This window comes from Chiloscyllium plagiosum, unplaced genomic scaffold, assembly GCF_037043375.1.
Source record: "Chiloscyllium plagiosum isolate Xiang-an unplaced genomic scaffold, Cpla_swu_hap1 HiC_scaffold_7, whole genome shotgun sequence".
In the NCBI taxonomy this organism is placed as follows: domain Eukaryota; kingdom Metazoa; phylum Chordata; class Chondrichthyes; order Orectolobiformes; family Hemiscylliidae; genus Chiloscyllium; species Chiloscyllium plagiosum.
Window position 1 is genome coordinate 39,289,446 of NW_028270145.1, and position 21,481 is coordinate 39,310,926.

At 43.3% G+C, this 21,481-nt stretch overlaps 1 protein-coding gene across 1 annotated transcript in view; it reads right to left on the minus strand.

Moving 5' to 3' along the window:
• Positions 1-10,419, minus strand: part of rpe (ribulose-5-phosphate-3-epimerase) — a 34,388-nt gene extending 23,969 nt beyond the window's left edge. The window contains exon 1 of the mRNA XM_043693418.2: positions 10,279-10,419. Coding sequence (XP_043549353.1) covers positions 10,279-10,418 — 140 coding nt within the window. The 5' untranslated portion in view covers position 10,419. The remainder of the gene's footprint in view (positions 1-10,278) is intronic.
• Positions 10,420-21,481: the final 11,062 nt, after the last annotated feature.

Consider the following 21,481-nt stretch of genomic DNA (forward strand, 5'->3'; position numbering starts at 1 on the left):
TCCATGGAAGGATTTCAAAGAAACAATAAGTTTACAATCAAGGCAGACCTGGGAACCAAAACCATCAGTGAGTACAGGGATCAAGGGTGAACAGGACTTGGTGCGTCTGAATACAGTAAGATATATGTTCACAAGAGGATTGCATGTGAGGAGAAAGTTACTTCTGCAGATGCTGGAGGAAGGGCCTGTGCCCGAAACGTCGAATCTCCTGTTCCCTGGATGCTGCCTGACCTGCTGTGCTGTTCCAGCAATAAAGATTGCATGTGAGGGGCTACAAAGGAGTATAGAGCAGTAGCCTCAAGGAAACAAATATGTTTGCTCAGAGGTTTCAGAAGCAGAGGGAGCAGTAAAAGAGGGGTACTGTTAATGATGGCTACAAGCTCATATCTGGACTAAATAATATATCAGGTTACATTTAAACTCTCTCAATTGAGAGGATGGAGTTAGACGCTGACAACCAGAGCTTGCGGGAAGGATTTAAGATGGTGGCTTCATTCTTCCTGGTATTTAGTTAGAGCAAATTTCTGCTTATTGTGTAGCAAATACCCAGGTAAAATGTCAGCTCATTCAGAGACAGTAAAGGTGGTGGCACTTTGAGCCACGTGTCAGATGTGAAATCCCACGAGCTGTTGGAGGTGCAGCCCATAGATAAGAAATAGGTGCAGGAAGAGAAGAGATTGTGGTGGATCGCTGATTAGGAATCAAAATGTGGAATTTGTATGGATGAGGTGAAAAAACTACCAGGGGACAGAAAACATTGTTGGTGGTGGTTTCCATAGGACCCCAAACAGTAGCTGAGATGCAAGGGAAGGCATCAAACAGGACATTGGAGAGAGACAAGCAATAGGGGTACAACTGTAATCATGGGTGATTTTAATCTACATAGGGATTGGAGCTGTACCCATCCATTGCAAGTAGGGCGTATTCCATTATGGGCCTTGTAAGTGAGTTATTGTCAGTTTCTGACCTGCTCTTGTAGCCACTGTATTTCTATGACAACTCCAGTTGAGTTTCTGATCGTTGCCAATCCCAAGGGATTAGCTGGTCACAGATTCAGTGATCGTAAAACCATTATCTCAAGGGTCGGTGGTTAGATTGTCTCTTACTAGAGAGATAGTCATTGCCTGGCATATGAGTGGAGTGAATGCTACTTGTCAGCCCAGACCTGGATATTGTCTAGATCTTGATGCATTTGGAAATGGACTGCTCCAAAATCTGAGTCGCAAATCTTGTACAATCATTGGTGAACATTTCCACTGCATACCTTTGGATGGAGGGAAATTCATTGATGAAGCAGCAAAAGAAAAAAAAAAACAGGTTGGCCTAGGACACTACCCTGAGGAAATCTTGAAGAGATGGCCTGCAGCTGAAATGACTAACCTCCAATAACCACAACCTCTAAAGCCTTTGTTAAGGTTCCACATGGTAGGTTGTTGCAGAAAATGCAGAGGCATGGGATGGAGGGTGATTTAGCAGTTTGGATTAGAAACTGGCTTTCTGAAAGAAGGCAGCAAGTGGTGGTTAATGGAAAATATTCAGCCTGGAGTCCGGTTACAAGTGTGTGCCACAAGGATCTGTTTTGGGACCACTGCTGTTTGTCATTTTTATAAATGACTTAGATGCAGGCATAGGTGGATGGATTAGTAAATTTGCAGATGACACTAAAGTCGGTGGAATAGTGGACAGTTTGGAAGAATGTTACAGGTTGCAGGGGAACTTGGATAAACTGCAGAATTGGGCTGAGAGGTGGCAAATGGAGTTCAATGCAGCTAAATGTGAGGTGATTCACTTTGGAAAGAACAACAGGAAGGCTGAGTACTGTGTCAACAGAAAGATTCTTGGTAGTGTGGATGTGCAGAGGGATCGTGGAGTCCATGTGCATAGATCCCTGAAAGTTGCCACCCAGGTTGATAGTGCCGTTAAGAATGCATACGGTATGTTAGGTTTCATTAGTAGAGGGATTGAGTTCTGGAGCCGCAATATCATGCTGCAACTATACAAAACACTAGTGTGGCCACACTTGGAATATTGCGTACAGTGCTGGTCGCCATATTTCGGGAAGGATGTGGAAGAGGAGATTTACCAGGATGTTGCCTGGTCTGGAAGGAAGGCCTTATGAGGAAAGACTGAGAGACTTGGGGCTGTTCTCATTGGAAAGAAGGCAGCTTAGAGGGGATTTGATAGAGACATACAAGATGATCAGAGGATTAGATAGGGTAGACAGTGAAAGTCTTTTTTCCTAGGATAATGATGTCAGCTTGTACGAGGGCGCATAACTACAAACTGAGGGGTGATAGATTTAAGACAGATGTCAGAGGCAGGTTCTTTACACAGAGAGTGTTAAGGGCGTGGAATGCGCTACCTGCCAATGTAGTTAACTCAGCCACATTAGGGAGATTTAAACAATCCTTGGATAAGCACATGGATGATGATGGGATAGTGTAGTGGGACGAGCTGAGAATAGTTCACAGGTCGGCGCAACATCGAGGGTCGAAGGGTCTGTTCTGTGCTGTATTATTCTATATTCCATGAGCCAGATATGACTTCGACCGTGGAGAGTTTGTCCCATGATTCCCATTGACTCCAGTTTTGCCAGGACTCCTAGCTCTTTTGTCCATGGTTGAATCAAAGCTGTAATGAGGTCAGGAGCTGAGTGGTCCTGGCAGAAGTCAAACTAGGCATCATTCAACTGGTTATTGCGGAGCAAGTGCTGCTCGTTAGCACTGTTGATGACACCTCCCATCACTTCACAGAAACAGACCCTTTGGCCCATCTCGTCCATGATATGCTAAATGAATCTAGTCCCATTTGCCAACACTTGGCCAATGTCCCACCAAACCCTTCCTATTCATATACCCATCCAGATGCTTTTAAATGTTGTAATTGTACCAGCCTCCACCACTTCCTCTGGAAGCTCATTCCATATACACACCACTCTTGGCATGAAAAAGATGCCCTTTTGGTCCCTTTTAAATCTTTCCCCCTTTCCTTAAACCTACGGACTCGACCACCTGTGGAAAAAGACCTTGTCTATTTATCCGATCCATGCCCCGCATGATTTTATAAACCTCAGCCTCCAATACTCCAGGGAAAACATCCCCAGCCTATCCCTCTCGCTCAAATCCTCTAACCCTGGCAACATTCTTGTAAATCTTTTCCGAACCCTTTCAAGATTCACAGCATCCTTCCGAAAGGAAGGCGGCCAGAAATCGCACGCAATATTCTAACAGTGGCCTAACCAATGTCCTGTATAGCCGCAACATGACCTCCCAACTTTTACAGTCAACGGTCTGACCAATAAAGGAAAGCATACCGAACACCACCTTCACGTTCTATGTTCACTATCCGATCTACCTGTGACTCTACTTTCAAGGAACCATGAATTTGCACTCCAAGTGCTCAGCAACACTCCCCAGGATCTTACCATTAAGTGTACAAGTCATGCCCTGATTTGTCTTTCCAAAATGTAGCACCTCACATTTATCTAAATTAAACTCCATCTGCCACTACTTGACCCATTGGCCCATCTGATCAAAATCCCGTTTTACTCGGAGGTAACCTTCTTTGCCATCCACCACCTCTCCAATGTTGGTGTTATCTGCAAACTTACTAACTCTACCTCCTATGTTCACATCCAAATCATTTATATAAAGTGACAAAAAGTAGCGGACCCAGCACCGATCCTTGTGGCACACCACAGGCCTCCAGTCTGAAATGCAACCCTCCACCACCACCCTCTATCTTCTACCTTCGAGGCAGTTCTGTATCCAAATTGCTAATTCTCCCTGTATTTCAAGTCATCTTATACAATCCCCACAGTGTGGAAACAGGCCCTGCGGCTCAACAAGTCCACACCGACCCTCTGAACAGTAACCCACCCAAGACCCATTCCTCTACCCTATCACTCTACATTTACCCCTAACTAATGCACCTAACCGACATCCCTGAATCTACGGGCAATTTAGCATGGCCAATTCACCTAACATGCACATCTTTGGACTGTGGGGAGGAAACCGGAGCACCCAGAGGAAACCCATACAGACATGGAGAGAACATGCAAACTTCACACAGATAGATGGTCACCCAAAGTTGGAATCTAACCCACGTTCCTGGCACTGTGAGACAGCAGTGAAGAACACTGAGTCACTGAGCCATCCTTGCTAACTGGTTTATCAAGAGGAACCTTGTCGAACGCCTTACTGAAGTCCATAGAGATCATGTCCACCACACTTCCCTCATCAATTTCTTCAAAATTCATCATTACTTCTTCAAAAACTCAATCAAGTTCATGAGACATGATTTCCCACGCACAAAGCCATGTTGACTACCCCTAATGAGTCCTTGTCTTTCCAAATACATGTCAATCCTGTCTCTCAGGCTTCCCTACAACACCTTGCCCACCACCGATGTCAGGCTCACGGGTCTACAGTCTCTTGGCTTTTCCTTAGCACCCTTCTTAAATAGTGGTACCACGTTAGTCAACCTCCGGCACCTCACCTGCGGCTATCGATAATCTAAATATCCCAGCAATCACTTCCCTAGCTTCCCACAGAGTTCTCGGTTACACCTGATCAGGTCCATGGGATTAATTCACCTTATGCATTTCAAGACATCCAGCACCACCTCCTCTGTAATATGGACATTTTTCAAGATGTCACCATCTATTTCCCAACATTCTACATCTTCCATGTCCTTCTCCACAGTAAACACTGATGCAAAATACTCATTTAATATCTCCATCTCCTCCATTTCTCCTCACAGGTTGCCTTGATAATCTTTGAGGAGTGCTATTCTCTCCTTAGTTACCTTTTTGTATTTGTAGAATCCCTTTGGATTGTCCAAAACCCTATTTGCCAAAGCTATGTACTCTTTTTGCCCTCCTGATTTCCCTCTTAGGTATACTCCAAGGATTCACTCACTCAGTCTCTCCTGTCTATATTTGACATATGCTTCCTTCTTTTTCTTAACCAAAACCTCAATTTCTCTAGTCTTCCAGCATTCCCCAAACCTACCAGCCTTGCCTTTCACCCCAACAGGAACATATCGTCGCTAGACTCTTATTTCATTTTTGAAGACTTTCCATTTTCCAGCTGTCCCATTACCTGTGAACATCTGTCCCCAATCAATTATTATAAAACGGTGAACATTACAGCACAATATAGGTCCATTGACCCTCGATGTTGCGCCAAACTATGGAACCAATCTGTAGCCTATTCCATTTTCATTCATATGTTTATCCAATGACCACTTAAACGTTCCTAAAGTTGTCGAGTCTACTACTGTCGCAGGCAGTGCGTTCCATGCTCCTACTACTAAGAAAAATACCTCTGACATCTGCCCTATATCTATCACTCTTCAATTTAAAGCTATGTCCCCTCATGCTAGCCATCACCATCCAAGGAAAAAGGCTCTTACTGTCCACCCTATCTAACCCTTTGATTATCTTATAAGTCTCAATTAAGTCACCTCTCAACCTTCTTCTCTCTAACAAAAACAGCCTTAAGTCCCTCAGCCTTTCCTCATAAGACCTTCCCTCTATACCAGGCAACATCCTAGTAATTCTCCTCAACCCTTTCCAAAGCTTCCACATCCTTCCTAAAACGCAGTGACCAGAACTGTATGCAATACTCCAAGTGCAGCCTGATAGTATCAAAACTGGCCTTCCTACAATTTAGAACTTCAACTTTTAGATCCAGTCTATCTTTTTCCATCACTGTTTTAAAACTAATAGAATTATGGTTGCTGGCCTCAAAGTGCTCCCTCAGTCACTTGCCCTGCCTTAGTTCCCAAGAGTGGGTCAGGTTTTGCAGCTTCTCTAGTAGGTACATCCACATACTGAATCAGAAAATTTTCTTGTACACACTTAAATTCCTCTCCATCTAAACCCTTAACACTATGGCAGTCCCACTCTACGTTTGGAAAGTTAAAACTCCCTATCATTACCATCCTATTATTCTCACAGATAACTGAAATCGCCTTACAAATTCGTTTCTCAATTTCCCACTGACTATTGGGGTGTCGAAGTACAATCCTAATAAGGTGATCATCCCTTTCTTATTTCTCAGTTTCACTCAACTTCCCTGCACGTATTTCCAGGAATATCCTCTCTAAATGCAGAGATAATGTCAACCCTCAAAAATGCCACTCCCCCTCCTCTCTTGCACCCCCCCCTTCCTGGAATTTGTATCCTGGAACATTAAGCTACCAGTCCTGTCCATCCCTGAACCACCACGTTTCTGTAATTGCTATGATACCCCAGCTCCACATTCCTAACTATGCCCAGAGTTCATCTGCCTTCCCTTTACTGATGGTAGACAGTAAACCGATGGAGCAGTAATTAGCCAAATTGGATTTGCTCTGCTTTTTCGGGACAGGATACACCTAGGCAATTCAACATTGTCAGGAAGGCTTTTGTGCTGCGAATGTACTGGAAGAGCTCGATTAGGGACTTATGATGTGGAACAAAGAAATGGCACATACTTTGTTCTGACTTCACAAAATTTGGTATGAATACTTTCTGGAAAACATGAGGAAACCTGCCATCCAGTGGAAGAGGGGAATTGAAGAAAATCAGTATTAGTAAAAAAAAAAGTGCACGAGAAATTAAGGTTAAACTCCCCAGGGACTGGCAATCTACATTGTAGAATAATAAAGGAAATGACCCTGATGTATTCGTGACCATCTTCCAAAATTCAATACACTCTGGAGCAGTTTCGGCAGAATAGAGTGTGACAAACACTTTTTAAAAATGGAGTGAGAGAAAACAGTATTATAGACTCATTAGCCTTACACCGGCAGTGGGGTAAATGCTTATGTCTATTATTTAAGAAGTGATAACAGAATATTGGAAACTTTGAAGTCTGCATATGTTTACGAAAGAAAAATTATGCTTAACTAACCTTCTGGAATTTTTTGAGGATGTACTACTAGAGCAGGGAGAAACAGTAGTGTGTAAAATTAATGCATATGGGATTGGGGGCAATATACTGGCATGGATTGAGAACTGGTTGACAGTTCAGAAGCATAAAGTGAGAATAGGTGGCAGGCATAGACTACAGGATCAGTGTTGGGGGACCAGCTATTCACTAATTAAAAAGTGGATAAACGATCTGGATAAAAGTAACTAAATGCGACATTTCCAAATTTGCAGATGATACAAAACTGGGCAAGAGTGAAAGTTGCAAGGAGATATAACAAGGCTTCAAAATGATCAAGACAGTCGAAGTGAGCAACCACATGGCAAATTCAATATTGCGTGGATAAATGTGATGTTGGTGTGTAAAAAAAAAGGCCAAGCATTACTCAAATGGTGATACCTTGGGTGGCATGAATGTACAAGTGATCTGGATGTCCTTATTAGTCAATTAAACTAGACAGGTAGGTGCAGCAAGCAACTCGGAAAGTATTGTGTATCGATCTCCACTGCGAAAGGATTGGAGTTCCAATAGGGAAACGTCTTACTGCAGTTATACAGGGCCTTATTGACACCAATACTTAAAAGTATTGCATGCAGTTATGAATTCCCTATCTAAGGGAGGATATACTTGCCAGAGAAGGAGTACAGCAGAAATTCAGTGGGCTGACACAGAGGAGTGCAGACCTCTAACAGTTCAAAGATGTGCAGGTAAGCTGGATTGTTCATGCTAATTTACCCATAATATTTGAACTAGCCATGGGAAATTTAGGCTTACTGCGATAGGGTGGGGGTGGTGAGTCTGGGTGGGATGCTCTTCAAAAGGGCATTGTAGACTCGATGGGCCAAACAGCCCGCTTCCACACTGTAGGCATTATACGATTCTATGAACCCTCTACTACAACTCTGCACAATCCTTGAGTGCTCAGAATTAGAAATCAAAGACACAAGGGGTTAAGCGGTGTTATTGAGAATCAGCGAAACAACAGTTTTTGTACTTATGTCTCTATTTATAAAGCACATTGAAATGACTGGTTTCAGTATGATACACTTTACAACCATGACCACTTGCAAATTACATAGTCATTTATTGTGCAACCAGCTCCACTTTAGTAAACCCTGCCCCATGTCAAAATAACTTTGCTTGCTCATACTTCTGGAAATCTTCTTACAGACTACTTTTTGATTTTTAGAAGCTGTGTTTTTGTTTCTCGGGGCCTCTTTCTCAGTAGTACAGTATGGTGGCTCAGTGGTTAGCACTGCTGCCCCACAGCTTCAGGGACCTGGGTTCAATTCCAGCCTCGGGCGACTGTCTGGGTGGAGTTTACACATTCTCCCCAAGTCTGTGTGGGTTTCCTCCCACAATCCAAAGATGTGCACGTCAGGTGAATTAGCCATATTAAATTGGCATAGTGTTCAGGGATGTGTAGACTAGGTACATTAATCAGAGGTAAACATAGAATAACTAGGATAGGGGAATGGGTCTGGGTGGGTTACTCTTCGGAGGGTCGGTGTGGTCTTGCTGGGCCAAATGGCCTGTCTCCACGCTGTAGGGATTCTATAATTATGTGAAGCAGTCATAAAGTAACCGTACCTTATGTATTCTGTGCAATACATAATCAGAATTAAAGATTTGATCAATATCCTCACTGCTCCATCAAACAAAGTATCACTTTCCTAAACACCAAAGTATGCAAATTAGCACAAAACAACAGGCTTATATTCACAAAATGACACTTCTACACAAAGGAAAAGCCAACATGCCAATCATGCCGACTGATAAGATCAAACCTCACATGCATTAGATGCATTTCCAATCCATATTTACAAAATGGGAAGATCTACTGCTTCTAAGATCTCAATCAAAGATTTAAACCTTACAATTGTTAATTTTCATAGAAACATGGAGAACAGGACACGTAATCCATTCAGCCCTTGGAACCTGCTCCACTATTCAATCTGACCATGGCTGATCATCCAAATTCCCCTGATCTCCCTTTCTCCTTTATTCTCTTCACCCTCTCACCCAACTTTATCATCTGCAAATTTGATGTTATATTTACTTCCCTCATCTTATTCACAAATTATACGAATAGCTGGAGTTCAAGCACCGATTCCCATGGTAACTCGAACTGACTGTCACTTGGAAAAACAAGCTTTGAAATCTTATTTGTTACAATGACATCTACAATATTTATCCCACATAGTAGCTCCTGATCTTATGCAGTTAGAGGACAGTTTGCATTCGTTTGCAATAGAGACACTAAGTTTCCCTGACTCCTAGAGAGCTGAATATGCTTTGATCTTTCATATTCATTTGTGGGACATGAGCATCGTTGGCCAGCCAACATTTATTGCCAGTCCCTAGTTGCCTTTGCTAACAGATTTAAAACTTTTTTTACTCCTTGATGTTCTCCTAACACTGGACATCACACTCCCAGACCATGCTGTCAGCACTTTCTCTCACTCTGAGGACTGGACTCCCTCACGCCAATCCCAATGACTTATTCAGCCACTTGAATTCCCAGCTACTCCTCCAATCACAGGCTGGTTCTCTCCTGCATCTGTTGTTGAAGAAATGTGGATGTAAAATAACCTGTGAGTGAAAGAGCCAGCACCTCACTCACTGTCGCTCTTACATGTGGGGACATTCTGTAATCACTACTTGATTGAGGGGGGTGGTGCACAAGTCCAGGCTCCATAAAGATACAAGGTCACAATGATTAATACTATCCTAGGCCCTGCTGAAGGTACATTCCAACTGAATTGAATTGAATTTAACTTATGTCACGTGTACCGAGGCACAGTGAAAAGCTTTGTCTAGCAAGCAATACAGGCAGACCATAGAGTTAAGCAGCACAGATAAGTAAATAATAGGTAAACAGTGGCAAAAACAAAAACACAGGTACAGGTGAATGTTCAGAGTTTGAGAGTCCATTCAGTATTCTAATAAGAAGTTGATACGAAACTGGCTGGTGCGTGTGTTCAGGCTTCTGTTCCTTCTCCCCGATGGTAGAGGTTGTGCCCTTAACGGAATTGGGATGATTAAAGAGGAAACATTTGCAAGGGGAAAGGCAGGGAAGTGGGATTCAGGGAGCTGGTTGTCAGACAAACTGAAAAACCTGCTGCTGTTCTGGAATTAATCGATAACAGCAAGAGTTAATTGGACACACAACACGGATTGAAAGGGAAGTACTTTTCTTTCCACCGCCCCCCCACAGTCTGTGAGGAGTATCCCAGGGTGTAACCAGCAGGAAAACCCCAGTCAAACTGGTCCCTCCATGGGCTCCTCCTGTGCACCGCAAACCCTTCACTCCACACCCTCCTCTAAACAACCTCTTCCTCACGCCACACACAACTCGTACCCATCCATCACATCCAGGTGAAGGTAGTCGGCCCCGCAGTCCATCATCCTCTGACACTCAGCCCCGAGCCGGGACAGGTCGCTGTTTAAAATCGACGGTCCAATCCTGCAACCAGCCGCCATCCCTGACCTTCTACCCATCCTGCCCCGCGACTTCACGTCACTTCACTTCTGACCTTCTCCCCATCCTGCCCCACGCACCCTCACCCGGCTTCTAACCAGCCTGCCCCACGCCCTTCCTCTCCCCCGCCACAAACCTACTTCAGACCTTTATCCCGGCATGCTTTGCGAGCCAGAGCACGTGATCAGTGGTTTCGGCGGGGCGGGGCAATGGTTTCAAGGCGATGGCGGAAAGCCAACTTGAGGCTGAAGAGATGGAGCAGACCGTTACAACGAGGAGGCCGAACCTCTCTGGTAATTAAAGCCAATCACCCAGAAAAGCTCTCTGTTAACACTGTTAGAGAGTGAGTGGGAACTCCTAATTTCCACTATTTAAAGAAAAATAACAATTTATTTTTCCAGCTCTTAATAGTGAACACTAAACAGAACCATTAACAAATCCAAGCCCCTTTTCTTATGTAATGACGATCTGATCCCAAATTTATAAAAGTACTGCTCCAATAACACAATTATTAAACATTACATTAATTTAAGTCCACACAGTCTCTGTCTTTTCTGTTGTCTTCAATCTTCCATCTGTTGATCTCCAGAGGTCTTTATACTGCAAGTATTTTTTAACTACCACCACAACAACAAAATCACAATCTAATTGGTATTTGTACCATGGAACTGGTATATACTCTCCAACTATCCAATTTATCAACACTTTGGTTTTCAATTAAACCTCCAAAGGGAAAATGAAATGCTTTCCCAGCAAGAAACTTTGAGTAGTCCCTTCATATATTTATGGGCTTGGCTGCTTCTTTGAAGAGAAAGGGGTTATTTTCCCTTTCATTATAAGCCTTTAATATACCTCAGCTACTTGACGTGCTTCTTATTCACTCACAGCAGTGCCTACAGGTAGGACACTCATAGAGGAATGGACAGGCGATTCTGCGGTCATGAACGGGACTACCGGAAGATATGTTGCCTCCCACATGCCACGGTCTGGGATGTCTCTAATCAAGTCTGCATGTTTCTGAAAGGGGAGGGTGAGCAGCCAGAAGTCGTGGTGCACATTGGCACTAATGACATAGCCAGGAAAAGGGATGAGGATTTAAAAAGTGATTTCAGGGAGTTAGGTTGGAAGCTAAACAGCAGGACAAGCAGAGTAGTAATCTCACGTGCTAGTGAGGCGAGCAACAGAGGGCGAATGCAGTTAAACACGTGGCTACAGGGCTGGTGCAGGAGGTTCAGATATGTAGATCATTGGAGTATCTTCTGGGGAAGGTGGGACTTATACATGAAGGACAGGTTGCACTTAAACTGGAGGGGCACCAATGTCCTGGATGGAAGATCTGCTCGAGTACTTCGGAAGGGTTGGAACTCATTTGGTAGGGCGATGGGAAACAGAGCCACAGATCATAGGAGAGGTTAGTCATTGAACAGTCAGAAATAGAATTCAGAGAGTGTATCAGGAAGGATAGGGCAAAGGGGTGGGTTAAAGTGTGTCTGTTTTAATGCAATGAGTGTAATGAATAAGAGTGATGAATTTAGAACAAGGATCAGTACTTGGAACTATGATGTTGTGGCCATAACGGGGATATGGATTTCACAGGTGCAGGCATGGTTGCTCGATGTTGTAAAAAGAATAGGGTGGGGGTTAAAGGAGGAGGGGGAGTATAGTTGTTAATTAGAGAGTGCATCACAGCTGCAGAAAAGGAGGCTGTTGAGGAAGGCTTGTTTACTAAGTCAGTATGGGTGGAAGTCAGTAACAGGAAAGGAGCAGTCACTTAATTGGGTGTTTTCTACATGCCCCCCAATAGCAACAGAAAGATGGGAGAACAGTTTGGACAGCAAATCTTTGAAAGGTGCAGATGTAACAGAGTTGTTGTTATGGATGACTTTAACTTCCTCAATATTGGTTGGAAAGTCTTTAGTGCAAATGGTCTGGATGGAGCCGATTTTATCAGGTGTGTCCAGGACAGATTCCTGACTCAATATGTAGATAGGCTGACTGGGGGGATGCTATATTGGATTTGGTGCTCGGCAATGAGCCAGGCCAGGTGTCAGATCTCTCAGTAGGAGAGAGCATTTCAGTGACCACAACTGCCTCACCTTTACCAAAGGGATAGGAACAGATAGTATGGGAAGATATTTAATTGGGGGAGGGGAAATTAAACTGCTATTAGACAGGAGTTATGGAGTATAAATTGGAAACAAATACAAGAAATGGAGACTATTTAAGGAGCGAGCTTTAGAGGAATTCAGGCTAGCTGGGAAAGAACTCAAAAGTGGACTGAGGACAGCCAGAGGGGGCACGATAAAGCTTTGATGGGAAGGAATACAGAAAACCCAAAGGCGTTCTATGTATACGTGAGGAATAATAGAATTATTAGAGGGAGGGTAGGGCCAATCAGGGATAGTGGAGGGAACTTGCGCCTGGTGTCTGAAGAGGCAGGGGAGGTTAAATGAGGTGAATGTTATTCCTCTGCTCAAGAAAAGGAATAGGGAACTCCCTGGGAATTACAGACCAGTCAGGCTTATGTCTGTGGTAAGCATTATTTGGAAAAACATAGTTTGATTAAAGATAGTCAGCAAGGCTTTGTAAGGGGTAGGTCATGTCTCACAAACCATATTGAGTTCTTTGAGGACGTGATGAGACAGGTTGACGAAGGTTGAGCAGTGGATGTGATGTCTATGGATTTCAGTAAGATATTTCATAAGGTTCCCCACAGTAGGCTCATTCAGAAAGTTAGGACGTATGGGATACAGGGAAATTTGGCTGTCTAGGTACAGAATTGGTTGGCCAAAAGAAGATAGCAAGTGGTTGTGGATGGAAAGTATTCCACCTGGTGGTCAGTGACCAGTGGTGTCGCGCAGTGGTCTGTTCTTGGACCTCTGCTGTATGTTGTTTTTATCAATGACTTGGATGAAGAAGTGGAAAAGTGGGTTCGTAAGTTTGCCGATGACACAAAGGTCGGTGGTGTAGATAGTGTCATCGAGATATACAACAAGGAAACAGACCCTTTGGTCCAACTTGTCCATGCTGACCAGTAATCCTAACCTAATCTAGTCCCATTTGCCAGCATTTGGCTATATTCCTCTAAACCCTTCCTATTCAGAAACCCATCCAAAGGCGGTTTAAATGCTGTACTTGTATCAGCCACCACCACTTCCTCTGGCAGCTCATTCTATACACGTACCACACACTGCATGAAAGAATTGCCCCTTAGGTCCCTTTTATATCTTTCCTCTCTCAGCCTAAACCTATGCCCTTTAGTTCTGCACTCCCCCACCTGAGGGAAAAGACCTTGTCTATTTATCCTATCCATGCCCCTAACGATCTATAGGGTCATTCCTCAGCCTCTGACGCTCCTGGGAAAACAGCCCCAGGTTATTCAGCCTCTCCCTATTACTCAAACCCTCCAATCCTGGCAACATTCTTGTAAATCTTTTCTGAACCCTTTCAAGTTTCACAACATCCTTCCAAGGGCTGTTGCAGGCTACAACAAGACATTGATAGGATGCAGACCTGGTCTGAGAAGTGGCAGATGGAATTCAACCGGGATAAATGCAAAGTAATTCATTTTGGAAGGTCAAATTTGAATGCTGAATACAGGGTTAAAGACAAGAGCTTGGCAGTGTGGAAGAACAGCGGGATCTTGGGATCCATGTACATAGATCCCTCAAAATTGCCACCCAAGTTGATAGGGTTGTTAGGAAGGCATATGTTGTTTTGGCTTGCATTAACAGGGGGATTGAGTTTAAGAGCCATGAAGTTTTTTTGCAGCTTTTGGTTAGACTACACTTGCAATATTGTGTCCAGTTCTGGTCGCTTCATTATAGGAAAGATGTAGATGCTTTAGAGAGGGTGCAGAGGAGATTTATCAAGATGCTGCCTGGATTGGAGGGCTTGTCTTATGAAGATGTTGAGTGAGCTCAGATTTTTCATACTAGCGAGAAGAAGGAAGAGAGGTGACTTGACAAGGTAATGTTTTTACCTAGCCAGGGACTTTCCCCAGGGCAGAAATGGCTGTCATGAGGAATCATAATTTTAAGGTGATTGGAGGAAGGTATAGGGGTGATGTCAGGGGTAGGTTCTTTATGCAGAGAGTGGTGGGTGTGTGGAATGCACTGTCAGCAGTGGTAGTAGAGTTAGAAACATTAGGGACATTTAAGCGACTGCTGGACAAGCACATGGATGGCAGTAAATTGAGGGGTGTGTAGGTTAGGTTGATCTTAGATTAAGCTAAATGCTTGGCGCAACATTGTGGGTCGAAGGGCCTGTACTGTGCTGTACTATTCTATTTTCTATTTCTGGTGTCTCAGTTGTAGTTAAACTACAATCTAATCCATGGCTTTCTCCTTCTGAGTTTTCTTTTCGTCCTCATTCTTACAAATTCCAGTAAGTCCCATGGGTTTCCATCTCAACTCCCAGCATTCTGAATGTGCCTCACCTTGTTGTAATGGAAACACTTCAGCTTCCAATTTCCATCTCTCCCCTCAGTACTTTCCCTTCTGATCTGAGGAGGTGACCTCTGGACATTCCCAGCTCTTCATTCTTTATCTTGGCAACCTGCCTTCCTTTCACTCTCCCATTTTCTATTCCTTTAGAATTTATGAGTATGATGGAAAAAAAATCACTTTGTTTTATGAATTAGCTCATAACCATCAGCCATATTGCAACCTGTTGGTCCTCAATATGGTTGTTATTACAGAAAGTAGAGAGTTTTGAAATTCCTCAAGAAAAGTTTATCTAAGAGCTTCATATGTGGATTCAGCTTCTTATGCTTGTATCTTCCTGTCAAAATTAGTTTGCTTAACCCTCTTGAATACATTGTAGATTGTTCCCTTAAATTCTGAAACCTTTGCCTCAGGCATTTAGCCAGTATTGTCTTCTTTATAGTGTCATAATCCTGAGAAAAGTCCTCTGACAACGAAGCATAAAATTCCTGTCATTTAGCAACCTGTACAGTAACTCAGTTTGTGTTCTGCCAGGACCACTCAGCTCCTGTCCTCATTACAGCCTTGGTTCAAACGTGGACAAAAGAACTGAATTCTGTAGTTGAGGAGAGAGTGACTGTCCTTGACATCTAGACTGCACTGAGTGTGACATCAGGGAGCCCTAGAAAAACTGGAATCAAGTGAAAATAAAACAAAGGACTGCAGCTGCTGAAATTCTGAAACAAAAACAGAAAGTGGGAGAGAAACTAAGCAAGTCTGACAGCACCTATGGAGACAAAACTGTGTTAACATTTTAGGTCCTACAACACTTTTTCAGAACCATTCAGGAATCAATGGGGATCAGGTGGAAATCTCTCCACTAGTTGGAGTCAAATCTGGCACATAGGGAGATGGTTGTGGTTTTGGAGATCCGTCATCTCAGTTCCAGGACATCTCTGCAGAGGATTTTCAGGGTATTGACCTAGGACCAACCATCTTCATCTGATTAGATTAGATTAGATTCCGTACAGTGTGGAAACAGGCCCTTCGGCCCAACCAGTTCACACCGACCCTCCGAAGAGTAACCCACCCAGACCCATTTCCCTCTGACTAATGCACCTAACACTATGGGCAATTTAGCATGGCCAATTCACCTGACTTGCACATCTTTGGACTGTGGGAGGAAACCAGAGCACCCAGAGGAAACCCACACAGACACAGGGAGAATGTGCAAACTCCACACAGTCACCCGAGGCTGGAATCAAACCTGGGGCCCTGATGCTGTGAGGCAGCAGTGCTAGCCACTGTGCCGCCCTCATTAATTACCTTGATGAGAAGTAGGAATGTTCACTGATGATTGTATAATGATCAACACTATTCATGACTTCTCAGGTACTGAAGCAGTCCATGTCCAAATGCAGCAAGACCTAGACAATAACCAGGCTTGGACTGAAAGTGGCAAACAAGATTCACACCACACAAATGCCAGGCAATGACATGTCCACCAAGAGAAAATATGACCATCGCACCTTGATGAGTGAATGAAAAGAAAATTAGTCTGCCTAAGTAATATCCAGTCCATTTTTCATCAAATCATAGAATTCCTACAGTATGGAAGCAGGCCATTCGGTCCAACGAATGAAGAACCGAATTAAGAACATCCAAACCAGACCCACCCACTCCATGTAACCCCTGTATTCCCATGGCTAATCCACTGAGCCTGCATATCCATGGAGACTATGGGCAATTTATCATGGCCAATCCACCTAACCTGCACTTCTTTAGATCGTGGGAGGAAACTAGAGCACCCAGAGGGAACCCAGGTTTGTCCAACTAATTTATCCCAGACATTTTCTTCAATGATAAGAAGAATGCCTCCACATCCTACTCCTTAAATGTTGGTAGGACCTGTACAAGCTTATACATTTCATTATTCGACTTCTAGTTATGCCTCAGATTTTCCTGAACAGGGCCTGCATCTGCTGGTACAATTGCATTGTTTTAAGCTGACTTTATATTCTCTTGTTTTCTTTCTCTCTTGTACTTCGAATTCTAGTTTTCTCATTTCTGTTTCCTGTCTTTTCATGTTCACAGCCTTCTCCCTTTCCATGTCTTTGTCTGCTTTTTCCTTTGTCTTTTTCTGCTCTTCTGTTTTATTTGCCCTCTCCAGTTCCTTTGTTTTCTCCTCATGCTTAAAGCACCTTATTTGTTACTGTATATCACCTGGCTCTGATGTTTCACTATCTGAAGTACTTGGTCTCTCTTGTACTTCCTCTAAGCTGAAGTGCCATGCTAGTACCTCAATTATCTCTTGCTTTCCTAAATCTGCAGGGTAATACACCTCCAGTCTACCTGCCAACTCAATCAACTTGTTCTTTGAAATTTCCCTTAAAACTGTGAGGGATAACTCTGCCACCTGCAGGGAATATGTCTTAAACATAGTACAGAACCTAATGGTTTCCTTCGCCTAAATCATTGTTGTTGTTCTTTGACCATTTATCAACTAATTAGCACCTTTTTCTCATGCAGTGTAAATTGTTGCTCCCTTTGAAATTTGTCATTCTTGCATCTGTCCTGATGACTGTGAGATGAAAGGTTTCAACAGCCTGTCTGTTTTCTCAGCAATGTTCAAGCTCTGTACCACTAACTGAGTATTTCTATAGGATATTTTTGGTATTCTTTTATTCTTATGTAGTATTATTCTAGGCTGATGCCACATCTCCAGATTGCTCTTATCATTGTCATTTAGTCTTCACCTTTAATTTAAGTTTGAAGATGAGAAAATCTCGAAGTAATCTTTGGTTTAGAATTTTCTGCAGCAGGTTACCTCATGGCGTGTCCAGTTAATTTGATTTGTTCTCACGTCTTTCTGTCCAAAGCATTTTTGAACTGGCTGCTGGGTATGCAAACTAATAACAGCATGGGGAAGGTAGTAGGGTGTCCTGAATGTTAGTGAAATATAGACTCGTCACTGTATCTCCTTCACCAATGAGTTACTGTGTGTGTGAGAAAAAGGGTGAATTAAAGAAGAAAGAAAATTTACAGCCCAGGAACAGGCCCAAGCCTGAGCCGATCCAAATGTACTGTCTAAACCTGTCGGTCAATTCCTAAGCATTTGTATCTCTCTGCTCCCCACCTACTCATGCATCTGTCCAGACACATCTTAAATGAATCTACCGTGCCTGCCTCTACCACCTCTTCTGGCAACGTGTTCCAAACGCCCACCACCCTCTGTGTGAAGTACTTGCCACATGTATCCCCCTTAAACTTTCCACCTCTCACCTTGAAAGCTTCTCATTATTGAATCCTTCACCCTGGGAAAAAGCTTATCTCTATCCACCCTGTCTATACCCTTCATGATTTTGTAAACCTCAATCAGGTTCCCCCCTCAATCTCCTTTTTTCTAATGAAAATAATCCTAACCTACTCAACCTCTCTTCATAGCTAGCACCTTCCATACCAGGCAACATCTTCGTAAACCTTCTCTGCACCCTCTCCAAAGCGTCCACATCCTTTTGGTAATTTGGCGACCAGAACTGTACATAGTTGAAGTGGGTGCATCCAATGCTAAATGAGGTACAAGAAAAATAGAGAAATAAAGATTGAGCCAAAAACTGTAGAAAGGAAGAGGAACAAGTTGATCTTAAAAATTATTTTAAAGTATTGCTTCTCGAACAACAATTCACTACATCCATGAATTAAACTTCATATATTAAATCGATCCGTTGAACAGTGAATGAGGCAAAGATCAACTTGTACCTTTTTTGGCAGGCGGGGGCAGATATTTACAAGAATTTTCCAGTCTCTAAGCTTCAGACATCACAAAACTTTGATTGGAACGTAAGAAATAAGAGCAGGAGTAGACCACTCAGCCCATCAAGTGTACTGTACTGTTCAAACCAATCATGGCCAGTTTGTTAACCATGTTATTCCCACTATCCCCTTATCCCTCCATGTCATTGGTCTCCAGAAATGTATCAATCTCTCTCTTAACCCTGTCTAATAATTGAGCTTCTGCAGAGCAGTAGATTACAAAATTTCACCACACTGTGAATGAAGGCGTTCTTCTTCATTTTAGTCTTAAATGGTTTGCCTTTAGATTATATTAGATTCCCTACAGTGTGGAAACAAGCCTTTCGGCCCAACAAGTCCACACTGACCATCCGAAGAGTAACCCACCCAGACCCATTTCCCTTTGACTAATGCACCTAACACTATTGGCAATTTAGCATGGCTAATTCACCTGGCCTGCACATCTCTGGACTGTGGGAAGAAACCGGAGCACCCGGAGGAAACCCACGCAGACACTGGGAGAATGTGCAAACTCCACACAGAGAGTCAGCCAAGGCGGGAATCAAACCTGGGTCCGTGGTGCTGAGAAGCAGCAGTGCTAACCACTGAGCCACCGTGCTGCCCCAATCTAAGGCTATGTCCTCTGATTTTAGATTCATTAGCTAGGAAAAACATCCTATCTCCATCCACCTTGTCATGCCCTGGAAGAATTTTGTAACTTTAAAAGGGATTACCTCTCATTCTTCAGAATGCTAGAGATTGCAGGCCTAGTTTCTTCAATCTCTCTGACATGAATAGAGGAGCAGAAGGAGACCATCTGGATCCTTCTGCACATTCTGTCATTCAATGAGATCATTTAACAAACAGACCGTTGCCTCATATCCCATCTTCCCTTTGATTAGCACAAACCCATCAATCTCAGTTTTAAATATGTAAAAGAGGGGGAGTGTAGCATTGTAAATCAAGAGTAGTATTACAGCAGCTGAGATAGTGTTTGAGCACGCATCCACTGAGGTAGTTTAGGCTGAGGTTAGAAACAGGAAAGGAGAGGTCACCCTGTTGGGAGTTTTCTGTAGGCCTCTGAATTATTGCAGGGGTGTAGAGGAAAGAAGAGCAAAGATGATTTTCGATAGGAGCGAGAGTAACAGGTGGTTGTTGTGGGGGCCTTTAACTTTCCCAATATTGACTGGGAATACTATAGTTCGCGTAGTTTAGATGAGTCAGTTTTTGTTCAATGTGGGCATGATGGTTTTCTGACACAGTACGTAGACAGGCCAACAAGGGACGATGCCATATTGGATTTGGTACTGGGTAATGAACCGGCCAGGTGCTAGATTTGGAGGTAGGTGAGCCCTTTGGTGATAATGACCACAATTCGGTTATGTTTACAATAGCAATGGGCAGGGATAGGTATATACTGCGGGGAAAGAGGTATAACTGGGGGAAAGGCTTATGATGTGATTAGGTAAGATTTAGGATGCATAGGATGGGGAAGGAAACTGCAGGGAATGGACACACTTGAAATGTGGAGCTTGGTCAAGGGACAGCGACTGCTGATCCTTGATAAGTATGTACCTATTAGGCAAGAGGTAGTTGTCAAGAGAGGGAGCCATGGTTTACTAAAGAAGTTGAAGCTGTTGTCAAGAGGAAGAAGAAAACTTATGTGAGGGTGAGGCGTGAAGGCCCAGTTAGGGGGCTTGAAAGTTAGAAGTTAGCCAGAAAAAATCTAAAGAGAAGGCTAAGAAGAGCCAGGAGGTGACATGAGAAGTTGTTGACGAATAAGATCAAGAAAAACCCTAAGGCCTTCTATAGGTAAATCAGGAATAAAAGAATGACTAGAGTAAGATGAGGGCCAGTCAAAGATAGCAGTGGGAGGTTGTGTGTGGAATCTGAGGACCTGGGGAAGTGCCAAATGAATACTTTTCGTCAGTGTTCACGTTGGAAAAGGGCAATGTTAGTGAGAATACGGTGATACAGGCTACTAAATTAGATGGGATTGTGGTTGACAAGGAGGTGGCTTTATCAATTTTGGAAGATCTGAAAATAGATAAGACCTCTGGGCAGGATGGGATTTATCTCATTCTCTGGGATACCACGGAGGAGATTGCAGAGTCTTTGGCTTTGATCTTTATGTCATCACTGTCGACAGGACTAGTGCCAGACGACTGGAGGATAGCAAATGTTTTTCCCTTGTTAAAGAAGGGGAGACGGGACAACCCTGGTAATTATAGGCCAGTGAGCCTTACTTCGGTTGTGGGTAAGATGTTTGGAAAAGGTTATAAGAGATAGGATTTATAATCATCTGGAAAAGAATAATTTGATTAAGCATAGTCAGCATGGTTTTGTGAAGGGTAGGTCGTGCTTCTCTAACCTTATTGAGTTCTTCATGAAGATGACAAAACAGGTGAATGAAGGTTAAGCGGTTGATGTGGTGTATATGGACTTCAGTAAGGTGTTTGATAAGGTTCCACATAGGCTATTGCATAAAATACGGAGTTTCGGGATTGAGGGTGATTTAGCATTTGGATCAGAAATTGGCTAGCTGAAAGAAGACAGAAGGTGGTGCTTGATGGGAAATGTTCATCCTGGAGCTCAGTTACCAGTGGAATGTGGTGAGGATCTGTTTTGGGGCCATTGCAGTTTGTCATTTTATAAATGATCTGGATGTTGGCGTAGAAGGATGGGTTAGTAAATTTGTGGATGATACTAAGGTAGGCAGAGTTGTGGGTCGTGCTGAAGGATATTGTGGGTTACAGAGGGACATAGATAAGATGCAGAGCTGGGCTGAGAAATGGCAAATGGAGTTTAATGTGGAAAAGTGTGAGATAATTCACTTCCGGAAGAAGAAACAGGAATGCAGAGTACTG